Source organism: Spodoptera frugiperda, chromosome 19 (assembly GCF_023101765.2).
Source record: "Spodoptera frugiperda isolate SF20-4 chromosome 19, AGI-APGP_CSIRO_Sfru_2.0, whole genome shotgun sequence".
Classification (NCBI taxonomy): domain Eukaryota; kingdom Metazoa; phylum Arthropoda; class Insecta; order Lepidoptera; family Noctuidae; genus Spodoptera; species Spodoptera frugiperda.
The window spans coordinates 2,338,527-2,361,584 of record NC_064230.1 but is presented as its reverse complement, the minus strand read 5'-3'; the positions used below and the strand labels follow the sequence as shown (position 1 = coordinate 2,361,584).

The 23,058-nt window shown below is 38.5% G+C and overlaps 2 protein-coding genes and 1 long non-coding RNA gene across 32 annotated transcripts in view; 1 reads left to right on the top strand and 2 right to left on the bottom strand.

Moving 5' to 3' along the window:
• LOC118281136 (ATP-dependent RNA helicase abstrakt) overlaps nucleotides 1–23,058 on the top strand; it is a 209,380-nt gene that overhangs the window by 110,183 nt on the left and 76,139 nt on the right. The window lies entirely within an intron of this gene.
• LOC126911877 (uncharacterized) overlaps nucleotides 1–23,058 on the bottom strand; it is a 129,195-nt gene that overhangs the window by 75,745 nt on the left and 30,392 nt on the right. The window lies entirely within an intron of this gene.
• LOC118281112 (la-related protein 1B) overlaps nucleotides 1–23,058 on the bottom strand; it is a 96,111-nt gene that overhangs the window by 70,529 nt on the left and 2,524 nt on the right. For 8 of the 11 annotated variants that reach the window (XM_050700911.1, XM_050700904.1, XM_050700906.1 and 5 more), the window contains exon 2: nucleotides 8,963–8,980. The exons of the other annotated variants lie outside the window; for them this stretch is intronic. In XM_050700911.1, the coding sequence (XP_050556868.1) occupies nucleotides 8,963–8,980 (18 nt within the window). The remainder of the gene's footprint in view (nucleotides 1–8,962; nucleotides 8,981–23,058) is intronic. 11 annotated transcript variants of the gene reach the window in all.

Here is a 23,058-nt window from a genome sequence, read left to right as displayed (position 1 = left end):
CCACTGATACTAAGCTATGTAGCTGTGCTATGAAGATGTGCCGTCGCAAAGTAGCTGTGCGAGGATGATGCGCAGGTCGAGTATGCGATGTATCGATAGTGGGGAAACTATCCATAGTATAAAACAAAGTAATTTTCTCTGTCTCTATGTCCCTTTGTATGTTTTAAATCTTTAAAACTAGGCAACGGATTGTAATGCGGTTTTTTTAATAGATAGAGTGATTCAAGAGGAAGATTTATATGTATAATACATACATAATATATCACCATTGCACCCATGCGAAGCTGGGGCGGATCGCTAGTTCCATATAAAAACATATCTTAGTTGAAGCCATTTCCACTAAGCTTTTTCGACTAGTATTTTCTCTGCAGTAGTTGGTGCTACAACAGTACACTTCTCTGTCAATGGTGTAGATATATACCATTACCATTAACAAAAAAAAAACGCTACAAAATCTCATTGTATTTTTTTTCCGAAACAGCATATCGGGCATCTCTTTTGCACACCCAAGGTACGCGTTAGGAAAAAAAAATACACATTTTGGGGACAATGAACATTTCGCCCCGATGCGCAAACGCATCGAACGCCTGTCCATACCCAATCAAACTAAACGATATTCAATAGCGTGTACAAACTGAAATAACCAACGTTACGGATCAGTGCCATTCTGAACACGAGAGGGAAAGAGACAGCAACAAAAACAACGAAGAAAGGAGCAAGACAGATGTACGATGAATAAAAGAACGCTTTTTTTTTAAGGACACCGTTCGGCGTTGCGTATAAAAAGCTGTTCGCACTTCGGTTTTTGTCGGGTAACATCGGGGGCCACGAGGTGATACACCTGCGCGTGCGACGGTTAGCGGTTCATTAGAAAATTTTATTAATTTGAGTTAGTATTAGTCATTTTAAGTTAAGTAAGTCATATCTTGAGTCCCATGTAATTAGGGCTAGCTTATTTTATATATCCCCGCCAAAGTCTAGTCATTATAAACCCATACTAAAATTATACCATTCAAAACTCAATTTTGAAACCTAGGAACGCTGCATCGGTGACCAAAACACGGAAACACAAACCCTTCATTTATTAGCAGTAATAATAATACCTATTTAAAAACAGGGGTAGGGTAGCGACCCTATAAGGGGACCTAATATGAACCGTACAATACAATTACGCAGCGCTTCTGCTGATGTGGGGCGCGCGAATTTCGAAAACCTTACTAGTTGAAATTAAAAATGTGAAATATAATTTTATTATAACTTTCGTGAGACATACTAAATTAATTATTATGTTATCGCCGCGTCATGTGTCGCGGAATTCTGCTCATGAATATGAGTCTCTAGCATGACTTGAAACTAGTCGAGTTCCTCGTCAAACAGTTACGTGAGTAAGCCGATAACATAATAATTAAATGTGAAATTGTGTTTGTTTGCATGATTTTTCACGTCTAGATGCGGTATTTTTGTGTCTGAGGATGTGATGAAGGTTGGAAAATGATATAGGTTATGTTTTGTCGTGACCACGTGGTAAAGCCAACCATTTAAAACTTATAAAAGGTGCACAAAACTATCCAGAGACATTTCTTCGAAAGTATTTGTTTCTGTAATCTCTATACATAAAAATCAATTGCTGTTCGTTAGTCTCGTCAAAACTCGATAACAGCTGGACTGATTTGGCAAATTTTGATCGTAAATTTTTTGTGGAAGTCCAGGGAAGGTTTAAAAGATGAGAAAAAATGTTTGAGGCGGTATGAAGTTTGCCGGGTCAGCTAGTGAATTATAAAATACGTCTAATATTTAAAAATAATCTACAAGACGAACTTTAAAACAAAAATTAGTCACCTACCCTATTAAACTGTAAGAAAATCAGTAATTCACTACTTTAATACCATAGAAATTATAATCACACTACAATCACCACCAATCAACACCATTAAACAATCCATCTTTCACCAATCCAAAAAATAAGTCACCACACGCAATTTTTCGACACAAACAAAGCAGCTAAAATTTCAAGGACATCTTTGCCATCGGACATTGACCTTTACGTCCTTCAAGGGAGTCAAAAGTGTTCGTGAACGAAAAGGGAAAACCGGATAAGTTTGAACAGCGCCCATAAGGTCACTTGAAGGTCACACTTTGGCTTTTATTATGCAACAAGACCGTAAATCTGTATCTTTTACGTGTGGGGGAACCATGCTTCGGCTCGACCGGAGTGATACCACGGCCTCACAGAAAACCGACGTGAGACGACGCTTGCGTTGTTTCGTTGTGTGAGTGAGGTTATCGGAGGCCCAATTACCCCCATTCCCAATCGTCCCAATCTCGGATTCCCCAACAAACCCTTAAATTACTAACCCCCAAAAGGCCAGCAACGCACTTGTAACGCCTCTGGTGTTTCGGGTGTCCATTGGCGACGGCGATTGCTTTGAGCCGGAACCACGAAAAATTATTGCTCTTTCCAGCAGCCACGTTAGATATGCATTACAGAATTTGTCGGGAATAAGATATAAGTCCTTTCTTAAGGAGTCATGGCGCAAACGAGTTGTCTGATCACCTGATGGTAAATTATCAGTCTCAAACATAGACCAGAGGAGCCTCAAGTACGTTGCCAGTCTTCAAAAGGAGTATACTCCGTTCTTGAAGGTTTGAAGTACATATCGGTTATTCGTGATGGAGAATCATAATGTGTTAGAGTAACTATACTATATGTTACAGATAAAATAAACATAATTATGTGATCACACAACCAAGGTCTCGGTTAAATGATGCTATAAAATTACTGATGATAATATAATGACACTACACCTGTTATGGTTTAAGTTATTCCCCGTTTGGGCTAAACACGCCACGTACTTTATGGACAAATTGTGTTTACTCGTTACTCATTCATGAAAAAACTACAAAACCCTTAGTTTGAGTATGATTTACGTTCAACGAGATCAAAACGGGAGCGCGTTCGCAGCTTTGATTGGTTGTTTCATTTGAACCAGCCAATCACAGTACCTAAAGCAGTCTCGAAACGAAACTCGTACTAAGGCCCCAGAGAATACGTTCAACATAAAACAAACTCGTACCAAGCTCTTTAAACAGATTTGAATGACATTTGGTACAGAGATAGATTATAGTTTAAAATAACCTAGGGGTAATTTTAATCCCGGGAATGAGGGTGAAGTCGCTGGCAGAAGCTAGTGTGTCTTACGATAAAAACCTTTTGCTTGACACTCGCACTTGCGATTTAAGACTCACGCCCGAATACTTAAACGCTACTCAATTTTAAGTTGCACTTAAATATCGTGCTATCTCTGTCATTTTATAAAGAATTGATAGTAACAGAACTACATTTGAGAGCGTCTTAAAATTGAGTAGCGTTTGAGTATTCGGGCATCACTTGAGCAACGAGTCAGTCATTTAACATTGATGATTCACAATCGATTCCATTTTAATCTCGCGCGTTCTAAGGCCCCAATATGATGACAAAATGGTCTTACAAAAACAATATGGCGGCTAGTTTTTGCCGCCAAATAACGTAAGAGGTTATTGACTTTCATCTTTAAGATAAAGAAGTTATGAAGATTTTTTTTGTTCATCTCAAATCCTGATGACATTGAAATGAGGAATACAAAAAGTTATTTTGTGGCCCCTGTCTTTTAAATCATGATGATGATAAATAAGTTTCCTTCGCCTGGAGGGAAACCGCTACTATAGTTGACTGGAGAATCTCTTTACATGAGCTGCTGTTTACATGTGAACATTAGCTCATGACGATACCTAAGTACGTGTGTCGCCTGAACAGTCACCGCTACCATCAGTTGACTGGACAATCTCTTTACATGACCTGCTGTTTACATGTGAACATTAGCTCATGACGATACCTAAGTACGTGTGTCGCCTGGACAGTCACTGCTACCATCAGTTGACTGGACAATCTCTTTACATGAGCTGCTGTTTACATGTTACCATTAGCTCATGACGATACCTAAGTACGTGTGTCGCCTGGACAGTCACCGCTACCATCAGTTGACTGGACAATCTCTTTACATGAGCTGCTTACATGTGAACATTAGCTGGTTTTCTTACAAACGATCAACTTGGAAACTCAAGATATACTAAGTCAAGATTATAAATCAAAAAACTTCAAGATAATAGTGTTACATTATCACAGCATATGACTTTGACCTGTCTCATAAGATAAAACTTGTAGGAAGTAATGACGTAGTTATCTAAGTGAAACAAATGCGTTTACATTAAGTACACAATATGAAATGTGTTGGAGTATTGATAGACGATATCTTTCTTCCTGGTGTCGTTGCCGAAATTGGGTTAAGGTTATTGTTAAGGTCAGTTTTTCCTTGAATAGTAAAAAAACTGTGAACTTAGGCCTACTGTCGACATCGCGTGATTTCAAGTACAAGTGTTTAATGCTTGTTAAGGGAACAGAGAGTAAAGTTCCTTAAGAAGTGCCAGAGGTGATAATGGCTAGTGGGCAAGTCAAATTCAATACTTTTATAGAAATATCACAAACGATATTCTCTATGAAGTTTGTATGAAATACATACATACTTATGACGTCATCAGATTTTTACGTCAAATAGGTAGCAGACTTATAGAAAAATTTGCTAGAAAAATTAGAAAATTATGTAAAACATCAAATCTATTGTCATTATTTTGGGATATTATTTTGTATTGAAAAGTCAAAACAATTTATTTTTGACTGAGAAAACTACCCAATTCTTCAAAGCTAAAATCCGCCACCTATCAAGTTTATTCTACAGTTAAGTTAATTACCTAACTGTTGATTGAATAATCAGGCCTGGTTAAACGAAATAAAAATAGAATGAAGTATGTCCCAAAACTTTTAGTTTCGTTTCGAACAAATATCTCACTTTGACAATACATTATTTAAATTAGGTATATTATTATGTACATACTATTTGCGTATCTTCCGCTATTCTACATTTACATGTTAATTTGTTATGTAATCTTTACACTATATATGTACTTTACACTATTTAACAGGTTTTTCAGATCATGCCTTATAGTCTTTTTTCATATTTGCCGATTTCGGCATTTTGGGGCCGATTTCTAGATCGGGTGAAGTAAAAAATGTGGTTAGTTTTTTTACTTTTAATAGGATAGTCTGGCAAACCAGCAGACAGATCACCTGATGATAAGCAATCAACATCGCCCATTGACACATGCAACACTAGATCTTACAAAAAATCGCGAGGTGGTTGCGCTAATGGGTGTTATTTTTTTTAATGAGACATCTTCACGTCCCAGCCGTTGCGAGAGATACACCTGGGGTCGGGAATCGTGTGACAACTTTGGCCGCCGTAAGTATGGTAATGGTAGCTCGGCGCTCGACCAGAACCAGAACGCATCGAGTTCCCGCGCGCACCTCAAAGAATCATCAGACCTCCACAGATGGGGACCATTAGGGCTGATGCCTGATCCAGGAGGAGCTCCGACTCGAAAAGCAGGAGTAGGAACGGGATGTATTTTAGTTAGTAAGAGTCTGTCACTCCTTCTCGTCCACCCAAGGCGGAAGAAGCGATTGGATTCATTCCCACTTAACAAAAAAGCGTTGCGTGCCTAGTGAGTGTTAGGAACCGTCCACCACATACCCTAGCTAGTAATTACATCGAAACACATGATAGCCTAACTACAGTACTAAACCCAGACTGAAGCCACAGTAAGTACGATAATAATGTACACAACACGTTCAAATATCATTCACGTGAAACTAATTCATATAACAAAAGATTTTCAAGGTTTTTTACCCAAAACACTCCATTAGTAAGTAATATATTATGGATATTTGAGGTTATGTGTAAATTAAAAAACGACATTTTTATTGTCATATCAGCCACACTCTGTCTACTGCCTCACTGACTCAACTGTTTGTCTGTTCGTTGCACAACGTCAATATTGATTGTGAGTCCCGGTCGAGGGTTGAAACTAATCGAGCGTCATTGAGGAGTCACTTTTAAGTCAAATCATTAAATTTAGTTACTTAAAGAACTTCCTCCTTTTCGGTAAAGAATAGAATTTGAAAGCATGACAGTTAGATTAAATAGAAATAAATGGCAAATTGTCAGTGTATATGAGGTACACTCATTCTTGGTCAGTTAAGAAATCACTCCAAATAATATTTTGCTCCAAGGCAATGACGTAAAGGTACGTGTCCACAAGCCCACATCGTACGCATCGCACGCAACGGATTTTAGTTTGTCTTGTATAGAAACTCATACAACTGCGTCCACTGATCCGCATCGTACGGACCGCATCATCGGCAATGCCTACATGCGATGCGTACTGATGACGTCATACGGAATGCGTACGATACGTACGATGCGGGCCTGTGGACGCTTGCCTTTAAACACCATTCTCAATCTCTAATTGCACTTCAGACGAAAAAAGCAATTTCTTTAGAGTTTACCTAAGGCTATTTGGTACCTTGGCTGTTTGCCAATCCAAAGCTCAGTTGTAAACCGTCTTACAAATGATGTAATATTACTGTAACGTGAAATGGACATGTAAAATAAACATACTGATAATATTTCTTTAATTTCGTAGTATTTCATTTGTTTTGATGTTACGTCTTCTTTTCGCCGTCAACTTTTAAAGTTGTTGATTTGATATGATAATAAACAGTGTTGGTAATAAACAGTACTGCCTCGTTGGTCGCAAGTGGCAAAGTATTACTGGGCTTTTGTTGGTGTTTCGATTATTTCTCAGTAGTAGCAAAGAGTCTGGAATTGTGCCCAGTATATGGCAATAGGCTCATTCTCTATTACATGGGACTAATAACACACATGATGAAAAGTGGGTGTATGTGTGCCGTAATGTGCACTTCTGCCTACCTCTTCGGGGATAAAAGGCGTGACGTTGCAATGTCGGTTTAAATGGGGCTCTTTACGTGTCACCATCAGGGACAGCCTGTGACAGTCTACTGCTGGACTGTAGACCTCTGCACTGCGAGCACCTACGAGCATCTAGCTTCACTGACAGACAGATTGATGGACAATTCAATTTGAAGTTTCAAAAGTGCCTAATTAAGGATTCATTGAAATAAATGCTTAGCCTTTGACTTTGACTTCTAAATAACAGAGGGTTTGCCATAATCTTCATATCAGTCGGGTAGTTTGGAGATCGCAGTTTAAAAAGGTTCAGTTAAAGCTTTTTTTTTTTTTGAAGAGAGAAAAATCATTATATGTCTTCTTCCGCCTTAGGTGAGAGGGAGTGTCATGTTGTTACTACAAAATAAAACCATCCCGTTCCTACTCCTGCTTCGTTCGTGCCGCGGTTACTCTCAAGGTCATCCGCAGTGCAGGTATACCTGAACGCTGCTGCTCTGTCTGAGCAGCCCACAGCTTACTCGAAGACTGAAGTATCTGGGACTCGACACTAGAAGAGCTTTTCTCCATTAATTTACGTGAGTAAACCGTGATTTTTAGTTAATTTAGTATGTCTCACGATAGTTATTTTCTCTTAAATGTGTAGTTCTTACTCAGATCTTACGACCACTGAGGGATGTGTAGAGGTGATGACATATTAAGTGTCCTACTCAGTACCCTTAGTACGAGTTTGCTTTACGTTTAAAGTAATCGAAACAAGAACGCCTTCGGCGATCTGATTGGTTTATGCGAGCGGACCAATTAGAGCACCGAACGCTCGCGTTTCTATCTCGTTCAACGTAAAGCAAACTCGTACTAAAGCAGGAGTAGGAACGGGGTGGTTTTTAGTCAGTAAGAGTCTGATACTCTCGCCTCGCCCAAAGCGCGAGAAGTCATTGGATGATTTTCACCACCCCAAAAAAAAGGGGGGTACTGTATAATGCTATTACGCGTATACCTTATGAAACAACACGTCATAGGCCTTACTCTTGGCCGGGCAGTGAAGCGGCACGGCTGAAATTGTCACGGTCATATACGAATATTGAAACAAACTTATATTTAGATGCGTGGGTTATATTCATATCGCCGGTCGTATTCTGGCACTATCCGCGCTTATGCTAGCGATTTACGCTCGATTTCGTTCGTAAAAAATTGAGATATATCGTGAGATTTTAAGGTAGAAGTCAATTTAGTATTTAAAAAAAATATTGAAGAGGATACAATGATTATCTGCGTCGTTGGCCGAATGGTTGCACGTGCGCCTGCCGGGCAAGCGGTCTCGGGTCCGATTCCCGGGTCGGGCGAAGTATTAATTCTCGGTTTTTCGAAAATTTCTCAGTGGTAGCACGGAGTCTGGAAATGTGCCCGGTATATGGCAATAGGCTCACCACCTTACCTGGGGCTTACAACATACATTGTGAAATGTGGGTGTACATTGGCATTATGTCCATAAGCAACCTATTCACTCGGGCTTTGAAGACACCCAGTTTATACCCATCAGGAAACACAGACTCCGACAAAGAATTCCACTCCCTAGCTGTTCGTATAAGTTCGCATACCGGAATAAAATATAACCCAATGTGTTATTCGAAACTACAATATCTCTGTCCCTAATTAAATTTAGATTCCCTTCCGCCGCACTCAGTGTCATTTAATGATTACTTAAACTATTCCTTAGTAACGATTTTGTGTCGAAAACAATTGCTAAGGACTGGGTTAAGTAACCATTAAATGACTCTGAGTACGCCGTTAACAGTTTTTGCGTAAAAGAGTAACAAATACCAATACATATTTTATAATATTAGTAACTATGATAGTAGAATTTAAATCCAGAAATATACAATGATCTAACTCAGCATTCCATACCCAATAATGATTGAAGTTTAGTTCGTAAAAATTTGAAATAAAAGCTGTTTTGAAGGTTAGAAAGTTAGGTGTTACCATGTGCTTAAGACCCGTTTGCAAGACACCATTGCCAAAAACGCCATTTTGTTATATTTTAATGAAAATTCCATATAGCGTAAATCATGCAGGCAATTTCTAATAATGATTTTGATTTAACATACCTGTTCAGGGTCAGATGTCTGAAACAAATGAATCTATTTAGTTTTGGCTGTATTTAAACCTTTGTAATGAAAACGCCTGAAGACGGGGGGGATTTTTGAGGAGTTTTCGCTTATTCTGAGGCCTCTAGAGGAGGGCAAAGCAAATAGCTGATAGATTAGATAAGCTTAGAGAATTGTCGAATCAAAAACACCCAATAATACTTTTGCCCGACCCGTATACTTAAGAAAAACTGCTAATTACCTACAAGACGACGCAATCGCTTTGGGATCGTTTGGATAAAATACTGAAATATCAGAATACGGATCGTCGCATACTATTTGTTTATATTCAAGGTTAAAAACAAGAAGGTCGGGAATAGATTATGTTTTCATAGTTAGTTTTACGCATAAACATTTTCGTTGATGAAGTAACAGGCGATGATGAGGCGACATCTATTAGATTAGAAGAGAACTAAGTCGACAGCGTTGACGGGAAAATTGTAATGACATTGACAGTGACAGGTGATAAATGTCAATCTTAATATCACATCATTAAGAATATCTCAAAAATATGTACAAATCACAGATGGCTTAAGCTCTTTCGATGTTATACTTGGTTGATAATCTGGTAATTTATCTATGAGCTGAATATTTTTCCTTAAGAACTATAAATAGTCTTGCTCTTCTTAATATTCTACCTCATTATAGTAAGACCAAAAAAGTTAAGTATCAACGTCACGCCTTTCATTCCTGAAGAGGTAGGTAGAGATGCACATTACGGCACGTAATGCCACTATACAATGTACACCCACTTTTCACCATTTGTGTTATAAGTCCCATGTAATAGGTGAGCCTATTGACGTCAAGTATAAAGTACAAATATCCTTTTATCTGAATATACAGAGGTCTATTGGACTAAAAACCTACCCTTATATGAAAATAACCCCTTTCAAAGCCCGGAACTAAGTCCTAACCCAACTCAAAAATATCGTCACATAAAACATTATATACAGAGTACATAAGTACATATAAGTAAATAAATATTTGGACAGGTCCTTACGATCAGAAGCGCGTTCCGAATCTTTACTTTGGTACCAAAACACTTTGATGTAGAGGGCACGTACTTTAGGGACCCTTAGGAAATAGGACACCTAAAAACTGTTTCAGGAAGGTACGGTGTTGAAATTGTATGCTGTGTTGGAGATTTTAGGTCAGTGGTTGATTGGAGATATAAGTTTAGAGAAATGAAGTTATGTATTTAGATTACAAAAATAGTAGGATTATTTTATTGCTTTTATGAGACAGGTCAGTAGAAGCACTGCGTAGTTTAAGGCGGTAAATAAGCAGACAGATCACCTGATGGTAAGCAATCGCCGCCGCCCATGGACACCTAGAACGCCAAAACTGTTACAAGTGTGTTGGGAATTTAAGGGTTGTTGGGACATCGGGGATTGGGAAGATTAAATTACAACTTCGAAGAATACTTAGGTCGGTTTACTGTTCATATTTTTCTCATGCCTTTGAGGCAAAACCATGATGTCATTTTTTTAAGGGAAAAAATCATCCAATGACTTCTCCCGCCTTGGGCGAGCCGAGAGCGAGTGTCAGACTCCTACTGACTAAAAACCATCGCGTTCCTACTTCTGCCTTTCCAGCCGGAGGCCCGGTAAACCCGCTAGGTATACCGCAGCTCCTCACAAAATCATGATGTCTACTATTTAAAACGGTTCTCAGATAAAACTAAAACCCTTAAAAGAGGAACGCGAAGGTGAAACCGCTATTTCTGGCAAAGGGACGGTTCTTGGTAACAGTATTTGACAGAAATAACAATCCAATGACAATCAGGGTTGTCGCGTCACAGAGGCGTTGACACCTGTGACGTAGCACCTGGCCACGTGCCAACCCTAGGCCGATATAATCAAACTCCAAGATGATTTAGTTGTAAAGTTTTATGCGAAGCGGTTAGTTTTATTTTCTTTGTAAATACGATGGGTGAATGAATGAAAAAATTGTTGTTTTCGCGTTTGTGAAACGATTTAATTAGCATTATTAAGAAGTTTGGAGTTCGTAATGGTTATTTAACTAGTTTTTGCACGTAATAAAATACCAGGAAAATAAACTTGAACAAATGAAATGAAGAGACAGAACACAAACGAGCGAGGCGGATCACCTGAAGGCTTGATGGTAGGTGATCCGCACTCCGGGACTACGGACTACCTAGCGGGTTTACTGGGGATCCGGCTCGACAAACAGGAGTAGGAACGGGGTGGTTTTTAGTCAGTAAGAGTCTGACACTCCCTCTCGCCAGACCCAGTGCTTTTACGGCCCTTGTGGTACAATGGAACACTACACAAGCGTTTCAGCACCGGGCTAGCGACATCTACAACACCAGAGGAGTTACCGAGTGCTTTTGCTGCCCTTATGGCACAACGAAACACGATACAAACATTATCTCGCTCTGCAAATGTTCTGTACCCTTAGTACGAGTTTGCTTTACGTTTAAAGTAATCGAAACGAGAGCGAGTTCGGCGCTCTGATTGGTTGGTTTATTCGAGCCGGCCAATCAGTCTAGCGCCAGTCACTCCGGTCTCGCCAAATCATTTTGAATCACGGATAAATCTTACTAATATTATAAATGGGAAAATTAAAGTTTATGTGTAAGTTTGTTGCACAATCACATCAAAACGGCTGAAGCGAATGGGATGAAATTTGTACCAAGGCTAAATTATTATGGGCTGGAATAACACATAGTCTACTTTTCATCGCACGACCAAGGCTCGGAACCGGTTTAAAAAATACCGGTTAATACCGGTTTATATCGGTTTTCCTCCGAACTTTTCTTAAGAACGTGAACATTAAAGAACTTTATTTTAACCTAAATTAACCGGTTTATTCGACGAGGGGCATGTCGGTACACGCGTTGAAATATTATTATTGAAATAAGCTGAACAGCGCGCGGCGTTTCTTTGATGTGCGTCGTATTAACCGGTTTTTATTGCTCTAAACCGGTTAATTCGAAAAAACCTTTATGAAAATACTGTTCCAAATACCGGTTTAAAAAAGGTTTCGCGAACGAAACCCAATGTAAAGGTTTTGCGTACAAGTACATAATAACGGTTTGAAAATTTAACCGGTATCCGAGCCTTGCGCACGACAACCCGGGCAAAACCGCTGGCAGAATCTAGTACAAGTTATCCTAATCTGATAATCTCTCTGTATACATTATTTTCCCAAACAAAACACGACATTTAGCGTCCATTCATCATCTACCCAACACCTTTGGGTAACAAAGGAAATTACCTGAAAACTTGGCTGTAATTCATGAAACTTGGAGGTCAGGGTGACGAGGTACGCACGAAGATCTGCAAAGGTGGGCGAGTAGGTGACTGTGCAGAATTTTCTTACAAGTATTATTAATGCGAGTTACTCAGGAGCATCGTTTCGGACTCAGCAACGGATGGGTAGAACGTTAGGACGTTTTTTATGAGTTTATATTTTACTATTAATGTCCGTTTGACCTAGTCTTTTCACGAAACTTTCTGCCTCGTACAGCAAAACTGTGGAATGAGCTGTCGTCGGCGGTATTTCCGAACCGATGCGACGTTGAAATCTTCAAGAAAAGAGCGTATTCCTTTTTAAAAGGCCGGCAATGCACCTGTGACTTCTCTGGTATTGCGGGTGTCCATCAGGTGACCCCACCATGTATCAAGTACTCGTTTGCACCCTATTCTATAAAAAAAACCTAATCTTTTTTTCATCTAACATTGTCATTCTTAACAGTCACACGAAGTATACTGCTGACCACTGGCATCTTCCAATGACTTCCAGATCAATTGGAAGCGACTTGCATCCATTATCAGGGTCATCTATCCACCTAGTGGACGCCTTACGCAATGAGAACTACCAACATATTTTTATTATGCAAACCAGAGAGACCAAACAAACACAATAAAGGGCTAGGAAAAACGAAACCTATAAACAAAGCGAGACAAACTTTCTCCAAATTAATAGAAAAATAAAAACCTAAACAGTTGGAAAGTGGAACTCCTTATCGGTAGACGGTAAAACTATTTGGTATAACAAGATGGCGGTTATATAACCTACAATTGATTATATTATCGAATGTTTTTCTACTAAATTGGGTATGGTACATTTTTTCCGGTACTTTTAAAAGTATGAGACAGTTTTTATTTAACTGGTATATTTTTGAAGGGGTCAAATCCAATGTCTTACTAACTAACAACCACCCCATTCCTACTTCTGTTTTTCGAGTCGGAGCCCCGGTAACCCTTAGGCAGTTCGTAGCTCCGGGTCGGCTTATTTAACAGGACGGGAAGCAATATAATAACACTTGAGGCGTTACAAGTGCATTGCCGGCCTTTTGGGTGTTACGAATTTAAGGGTTGTTGGGCAATCGGAAATTGGGAAGATTGGAAAAGGGAGGTTTTTGCAGGTACTTTAGGAAAGACGACATTTTGCAATAACCTCTTGAAACCTACCTACCCCAATGAGAGCAAAAATGATGACGTTTAAAAATAATCGCGGACAGATTATGATAAAACAAAACGTGGTGTATAATAAAATAATCTCCAATCAAGGTCCTCGATTAAATAGGATTTTCCTATCAAATATATCTATCGGCCTAATCTTATCTACAGTTTAATTCATTTGCAACACAAGTAGCTACTTACAAATTAAGTAATTAATTAATATTACATTTTATTCATCGGTGGAATGGAGATATCTGCTAAGCAGTAACTCGACCGGAGTGATACCACGGCCTCACAGAAGACCGGTGTGAAACAACGCTGCCTTGCGAGTGCGGTTACCGAAAGCCCAATCCTCGCAAAAGGCCGTGAACATAGCTTTATTTTCTCTAGAGTTGCGACCATGATTGCCTGATTTTGTTGCTTACCATCAGGTAATCCGTCTTTTCTTTACGTTAGATGGGTCGACGTTTGGCCGCTAAGTGATGATGCGGCCTACGATGGAGCACGTCTGCCCATAAGCATAACCTATTCACTCAGGCTGTGAAGACACCCAGGTTATACCCATCAGGAAACACAGACTCCGACAAAGAAAAAGAACTATGGTGACAGTGGATGTATTGTGGCTGATAGGATAAAACTCACGTTAATCCTAAAAATAGCATTTAATTAAACCCTTTACCATAAGGTTTGTAAGAGTGGGTGAACAACCTGCCTGATTCAATGTTGCAATCTCATATTTGCCTTATCAATTCGCTGGCAGATAAGTGTTGATAACTGTATCGTGATTGTAGGAGTCAAGAGTGTGACACGTAATCTGTTACATATTAGCTGACCTGGCAAACTTCGTACTGCCTCAAACATTTCTTTTTCTCACTCGCCACCGCCCATGAACACCCGAAACACTAGAAGCGTTACAAGTGCGTTGCCGGCCTTTTGGAGGTTACAAATTTAAGGGTTGTTGGGGAATCGAAGATTGGGAAGATTGGGAAGGCGGGTAATTGGGCCTCCGGTAACCTCAATCACACAACAAAACACAACGCAAGCCTTGTTTCACGTCGGTTTTCCCTGAGGCCGTGGTATCACTCTGATTGAGCCGCGAGCCGGCCCAGCAGTACCGAAACATGGCTCTCCCACACTTAAAAGTCCTCAGCCAATGACTACACGTGACGAGCTTGGGAACGACTTGCATACAGCGACTGTCTCAGACCTTAATAAGGTCGTCTATCCGCATTATAGGTGGATGTCCAAGCAGAGACTACACTTTACAATAAGCAATTATAAACCCCATATCATAATTAGGAATTTTGAAATCGACGAATCAAATCTAAACTTTATGACAACGTCAAGGTCGAAAACCGCATTCAACCCTAGAACGAACCATTAGATAGTCACGCTTACAACTAGGTAACAAAACAAGCATTAATTATACGTCCATAATAACTTCAATGCAATAAAATCATCTATACGGTTCAAGCTACAACCAACGCCATCTATCCACGAGCGCGCGAACTAAATTGTCAATATCACAATCAAGTTTTGTAGCGATTGTTCAGTGTTCATGAGTAACATATACGTATAAACATCACGCCTGATACTTCCTGAAGGGTAAGCAAGTCTTTGACAATGTTATACAGCAGGTGTTATCATAAAAGGACACGTGGGTAAACCGGTATGACCAGAGATGTCCTAAAAAACAGTTAACAATAAGAAGAGGGTTATTTCGTATTTATACTCTTCATATTTACCAGTTATATGATATTTCATAAACTAAATAATATAGAAATACTAACACAGTAAAAGAAATAGTATTACAACAACAATAGTAAAATAAAACATCAATAAACCGCGGCCATTTTATTTCAAACGTCAAAATTCCCGCGCAATTTTTTAAATATATCAATCATCGTATTAAAAAAAAATATATCACCTTAGTCTATGTGCGATTACGTTCGGCGTAACGAAATAGTAGCAAGGCTGATAAAATAAAACGTATGTCTGATAACATATTTCTACAGAACTTAACCTCAAAATGGTCACATGGTTTTAAAATTTTAATATCGTGCTATGTGACACACGGCGTAGATTAGCAAGAACATTTATTATTTAATTTTAATGGACATCTAGTTAATAAGGATTTACGGCTGAAATTTATAACCTATCTTAATATATTTTTGCTATTATTTGTGTGAAGTATATACATAACCTCACACTTGTCTCATATAGGAGTAAGCAGAGACATTTTTCACTTTCACTTTCTTTAATATATCGCCAATCTGGTCGCTATATTTCCGTCTAGGGCGCCCTCTACCGACAGCCCCATTCATATGTGTAGTTTTCTGTGAAAAATGATCCGAATTCACAGATTTTACATTGAGGTAACTATGTAGATTACTAATTTCTGTCATCAGAGAAATATATTTTTTTGAACGCAAACAAAATCAAGTGCAAGGTACAGACAGCTCTTTTTGGCAAATCGTCCAATGACTTCTCCCGCCTTGGGCGAAGCGAGAGGGAGTGTCAGACTCTTACTGACTAAAAACCACCCCGTTCCTACTCCTGCTTTTCGAGCCGGAGCCACGGTAACTCGCTACTTTAGTTTCCTTTAGAAACTGATTGACAGACATCCCAGTTTTGGACCAAAAATAGATGAAAACGAGATGTCCTTTTGGACTGAGACCGATTTAGAACATAAGATTTTGTATTGAAACTCGTTATATATCAGCACTATCCGTGTTTATGTTACTTATTAACTAACATTACATTAAATGTATATTTACATTTCAAATTATCACCTATAGAATTTGAATCAGCTGCTTTCTGACATAGTTCTCTCAATTTTTCAAATGGTATTATATCAATTCAGTGCAACTGTTAGGTAAACGCTAATAAATCGTAACAACTGATAACTGGAATGATGAAATTGAGATTCAAATTAAATGGTTATAATACTATGTAACATTATTTAACTATTACAACATTAAACCTATGTAGGCAGAGTCAATGGACCGCCAATTGCTACGACTCTTACATACTTCTTTCGCGTCATCAACAGTCATCAGTCTTTTCATGCATGCTCGTCGGTTAGGGGACTTTTAATTTGACATTCTTTAATATATCGCCAATCTTATTTTTATGAGACATATAAACCGCTAGACGAGGAGACGAATCACCTGATGGTAAGCAATCGCCGCCGCCCATGGACACTTGAAACACCAGATTTTAGAGTTGTTGTTGGGGAATCGGGGATTGGGAAGACCGTGTAGGGAGGAATTGGGCCTCTGGTAACCTCACTCACACAACGAAACACAACGCAAGCGATGTTTGACGTCGGTTTTCTATGAGGCCGTGGTATCACTCCGGTCGAGCCGGCTCATTCGTGCCGAAGCATGGCTCTTCCACACTTAAATCTGGTCGTTATAATGTACGTCCAAGGCGCTTATCGCAAGCATGGAGATTAACCCTCTCATGAAGAGAGGCTCTCAATTTAGCAGAGGACTGTCACAGGTTGATTATAATAACAAAAGTTAAACACAATATTCGAGCGTTTGTTTTAAAAAGTTAGAAATGTAAATAACGGAGATAATAAATAATACAAATATTTTTGAGTTACACTGACCTAGTAATGATAAGAATGACCTAAACGTAGGTCACGATTTTATTTAGACGTAATTATGTCACTTACTCGTAAAAACAGTCTAAAGATTAGACTTTAAAACACAAGTAACGTGTCATTTAGGAAACCTTTTAAAAAACAACTCATCCAATGACTTCTTCATCCTTGGGTAAGGCGAAGAGTGTCAGACTATTACTGGCTTAAAACCACCCCGTTCCTTCTCCTGCTTTGAACTGGAGCCTCGGTAACCCGCTAGGTTGTAAGCAGCTCCGGGTATCATTTGAGAACCCTAGAACCCTAGGATACTCTTTTTTTTTATACATTCTTTCAGGATAAAAACCGGATGCTGAGTTTATTTTTTGAGCAAAAGGTAAACGATCAGACGGATCACCTGATGGTAGACCAGACCACAACTGTGCGCTTCTCAAGAAACTTTCTGCCTCACACAGCAAAACTGTGGAATGAGCTGTCATCGGCGGCATTGCCGAACCCATACGAACTTCAAACCTTCAGAAAAAGAGCATTCTCATTTTTAAAACGCCGGCCACGCACCTGTGACTCCTCTGGTGTTGCGGGTGTCCATGGACGGCGCTGATCGCTTACCATCAGGTGACCCGTCTGTCCGTAAAGAAAACCTTTTTAAGGGCACTAGGTCTCTTATTCCTCTTTAATCACGTCTTTTATACCACGTAGCGCCATCTACCACGATCCTTACACACTACTTCATCGTCCATTCATTTCGTACGCTTCACAAACCACTTATGACGTAAACCATGAATATTCGTCTTCCTATGATTAGCATATGATTTGAAACACACGTTTTGGAGGTCACGACTCTCGCTTTTTTTTTTCATTGAATTACCTAATAATAATATTTAGCACATCGGCTTTTGATTTAGGTGATGTTCTTACACGAGTTTGGGTCACGAATATTTTTGGTTCGAGTTTTTGGGGGTGCTCTGTGCTAAATTATAACGATCTACCACGCAATACCTAGGTAGAAGAAGACAGTATGCTGATCCATCATCAACAACAGCCTATAAGTGGCCACTATTGACCAAAGGCCTCTTCTCACACTGAGAAGGTTTGTGCATTAACCACCACTCAATACGGGTAGACGATTTTAAACTTGTAATGAGAAATTATAAGCCTAGGTTTCCTCAAAATGTTTTCCTTCACTGTCTGAGTGGTGTTTGTGACATTTAATTCGGGAAAAGTCACATTGGTATTTGCTGTTGGTAGGTATCGATACCCGCGTGCTCGTGCATGAGAAGCGGGCGTCTTAAACCTCCGGGTTACCACGACCGAGGCCATTTTTAAGAGGGAAAAATCATCCATTGCCTTCTCCAGAGGGAGTGTCAAACTCTTACTGACTAAAAACTACCCTGTTCCTACTCCTGCTCTTCGAGCCGGAGCCCCGGTAAACCCGGTAGGTAATCCGCAGCTCCGGATCAGGCATCAGCCCTACTGGGCCCCATCTATGGGCCAAGCTGCCTGCCAAGCAGAAACACTCTATGAAGAGAAGGCTCATAGTCCAGCAGAGTTCCATCACGGACTGTTGAAAATATGTGAACAAATCAATTTCTCTAGTCTACCTAAAGTTATAAGTCATAATTATAGTTACCAAGTTAATTTACTATTAACAAGAGCTGACGACAAAAGCAATATGAGGTCTTAAATCAAAATATTTACCTAATAATCTAATACTATACGCGAACGAGGAAAGAGTAGCCACCAGAAGGTACTAGGTACAAGTATCTGAAGTAAAAATATTATCCTTGCATACATACGCAGCGTATGTGATATAACTCATAATATAGGGATGATGACGGGGTATGAAAATTAAAAATCTATTTAGTCCGTCAGTTAGGTAGGTCTTAAGTGGGTCCTATGTGTGAGCTGGTGTCGGAAAGTAGATCTACGCGAGACACAATGTGTTTTCTATTGTGTCTGGTATACCGACAGACCCTTTGTCTGATAACTGAATATTATAAATGCGAAAGTTTTTGAGTATGTCTGTTTGTTTGTTACTCAATCGTAAGATTGGGGCATTTGGAAAAGGGGGTAGATCATAGTTCAGAATAACATATAGGATACTTTTTATGCCAAGGGAACGCAGGCGAAGGCGCTGGACAAAATCTCGCCTTATCTTCATTAGAGGTGGAAATATTAACGCCGACATTCTGCCAGTTATAAGTGTCATATGAAAGAAGATTCAACTACAGCATTTTTTTTTTTTTGATGGGGTAAATCATCCTATGACTTCTACCGCTTTGGGCGAGACGAGAGGGAATGTCAGACTCTTACTGACTAAAAACCACCCCGTTCCTACTCCTGCTTTTCGAACCGGGGCCCCGGTAAACCCGCTAGGTAGTCCACAGCTCCGGATCAGGCATCAGCCTTACTGAGCCCCATCTGTGGTGGTCTGTCAACCACAGCATAGACCTTACCAGGTTTCAAAGAATTTGAAAAAACGTATATTTAATAATAGTTTGCCGAACCTGAAACATTTTGGTTTTGGGTCTTGTCTATTGTCCATTACTACAATTGCCTCCTTCTGACTAAACAAAGACTTTTTTTTTAATCATAAGGTGTGAATATTACTTTAAAGCTCTGTTTATGAATTACCTGTTTCAACAAACGCATCAATGCTTTAGAAGACAATAGAAAACATTGGTCTCTTTTGTCCTCAGGGTAAAATACCTTTAGGGAGTCCTTTTGCCTGCGAAAGGTGGAAGGACTGATGTCAGACTTCACTACATAGTATAAAACAAAGTCGCTTTTTCTGTCCCTATGCCCCTTTGTATGCTTAAATCTTTAAAACTACGCAACGGATTTTGATTGCGGTTTTTTTAATAGATAGAGTGATTCAAGAGGAAGTTTTATATGTATACATGCATAATATATCACCATTGCACCCATGCGAATCTGGGGCGGGTCACTAGTAACTTATAAGCCGGTAAACGAGCGGACGGATCACCTGATGGCAAGCAATCGCCACCGCCTATGGACACTTGAAATACCAGAGGCGTTACGTTAGGGAAGGGACACTGACACAACGAAACACAACGCAAACGTTGTTTCACGTCGATTTTCTGTGAGACCGTGGTATCACTCCGGTCACACATTTTCTTCAGGGAATACAATGAAAGGCAGGATTTTAAATATTATAGGTACCTACATATTTGTAGTTAGTTCTCTTATACTTAGTGTGAAGCCAAAGAAGTATGTAAGGATAGTAGTAGACGCTTTGTGGTGTCTGTCTGAGTAAGTAGTCAACTCGGACCACATACCTACGGCCCATTTGGGACGAGTTGGGGAAATTAAAAATAAATTAAGTTTTTAGTGGTCAACTCGTCCCACTATTTTTTTTGTATGGATCTTTAAACTTTATCAATGTTTGGTACAGTTAGCAACACAAGATTAAAAATATTTTTTTTCTTTACTTTCGTTTTGTTCATAGATTATTTCATATTAAAAAATCCTTACGAAGTAAGAACCTCTTTTTTTAGTGTCGGTTAAATAATTTATTACCTAATTTTTTTTTTGCAATCGCACAAATTCATGTGTTATCCAAAATTACTAAGAATAGTAAATATGGTGGCTTAAACAATAGTCATGGCGGTCACTTATGAAGTAAATGATAACATAGATAGAATGAAGTTCCTAGAAAATCTATTTTTTCAATAATGTAATAGAACTTTATTATTTCCACACTAACCCTTTTGCGGTAGTGGTATCCGATTGTGGTAGTGACGTGGGACGAGTTGACCACTAAAAATATTATTTTATTTTATTTTCTGCAACTCGTCCCAAATGGGCCGTAGGTATGTGGTCCGAGTTGACTACTTACTCGTCTGTCTATCCTTGTGGGACTATATGTGTTTATGTTTGTATGTAATTCTTTCTTAGTAATTGATACTAATGCCCCATTCTCAGTGACTGCACGGTTGGCGCGGTGACTGGGCAACTAGCTGTCGTGTAACGAGTAGCGGGTTCAATTTATGCACGGAGCAATTCTTTGTGTAATCCACAAATTGTTGCTAGTGTGTGAAAACTCCTTATTATTTGACCTGGGAATTGAGCCATAATCCACTCACTCGGTTGTCGGGCTTACGACCACTCGACTAACGATTAAATGAAGATTAAAGTTTACAATATAATTTCAAAATAGGTAGATTATTATTTTATCTATATGGTGATAAATTGTCGGCAATAATTATCTATTGATTTAAAAAATATACCAGTTAACCACTAAAATAAGTTGTAGTTGCTAATTGAATAAGTTGGAGAAAATATAAAAGTGAATTTGTTTGTCACACATTAACTCACAAACCACTCAACCAATTTTGATAAATTTCATTTCAAACAACTATAGGATACAATTTTAATGATGACTGAGGGTGAATAAGTGAAAATAACACTAATCAGTGTAAGAATTTTGGTATTGAATTAACTGCCAAAAATCTATACTTAATTAAGACGTCAACGTCACCCGTTTAATCCCTGAAGGGGTAGGCAGAGGTGCACATTATGGCACGTTATTTCGCTATACAATGTTCACTCACTTTTCAACATATTCTGTGCTATAAGTCCCATAAAATAGTGGGTGAGCCTATTGCCATTCTCTATGCACAATTTCAGACTCCATGCTACTACTGAGAAATTTTCGAAAAATGTAAATACCCCATTAGTACTTTGCCCGACCTGGCACTCGAACTCGAGACCCCTTGTCCGGCAGTCGCACTAACAACCACTCGACCAACGAGGCAGTCTTAATTTATTTAGATTTACTTAATTTAGAATTATTGTACATAATAAATATAAGTAGCATATCAGATGCAACCAAATGCAGATATTAGTATTAAGACTTCTGTATCAAATAGGAAGTCTTGTAATGATCTTGAAATGATAAAACATACAATAAAATATTGATAAAAACCAATAAATATTGTAATGTAATAAAAATAATACATCACTATTGTCATTTTAAAATATTATTATATTTCCTAAAGATATCATAAAATGTGAGTTTATATTAAGTAAATTATAGTAAAAAAACTATAAGTAAAGGGATTAAAATATGGTAGAAACTATGCATGATAAAGCAAAAATAAAAGTTACCTGTACTATTAAATATTAAGGGTTTGCGAGCAGATATCCAAATATTGTTGTTATCATTTCAAAAGTACCTATAATTGGAATAAATTATTTGACCTTGACTTTGAAAATTATACAAGATGTTTTTTTTGTTAGTCACAGTCAACAGTTCACATAACGATTGCAACTTCCATCCCCTATTTTAGGAAAGTTAGAAAGAGACAAAAATTATATGAGATTTGCCTATTTTTCAGATAATAATGCCTATATCTTTTTAAAAAAATACAAATAATAACATAGCGAAAAAATAATAAAACCATTATAATCCTACAGAAAACGCATTTGAATCAATTTTGCGTAGCTAATCTTTACAATTACTATTATTACAAGCGCAGTGACTGTTTATTTGTCACACTTTAACTCACAAACTACTGAATCGATTTTAATGAGGTTTAGTGTAGATATACCTAGATTGATAAAAGATAAAATCTTGAGGGAATACAGGTAAAGGCGCTGGCAGAAGCTTAATTTGAATATCTTACACTATGAAGAAATTGCTTTTTTTTTTTTGTTAGTTTAAACATGCTAATCTCAGGAACTACTGATCCGAATTGAATAATTCTTTCTGCATTGCATAATCTGTTTATCTAGGAAGGTTATAGCCTATAAAACATCACGCTACGACCAATAGGAGCCGAGCAGAACCATTTTAAAGTCGCTACTTTTAAAATGTTAAAATTCAAGTAACAAGAACTTTGTCTATCATCAATCAGATATGTAAGATAAAGTAATACAGCATGTATGACTTGTACTACACAGACAGTTACTGATAAAGTCAGTACAAATAAAAAGCCCTACCTATATTTTCATGGTTGTAACCAGTTTAAACATTGGTTTAACTATGAGCACCTAGC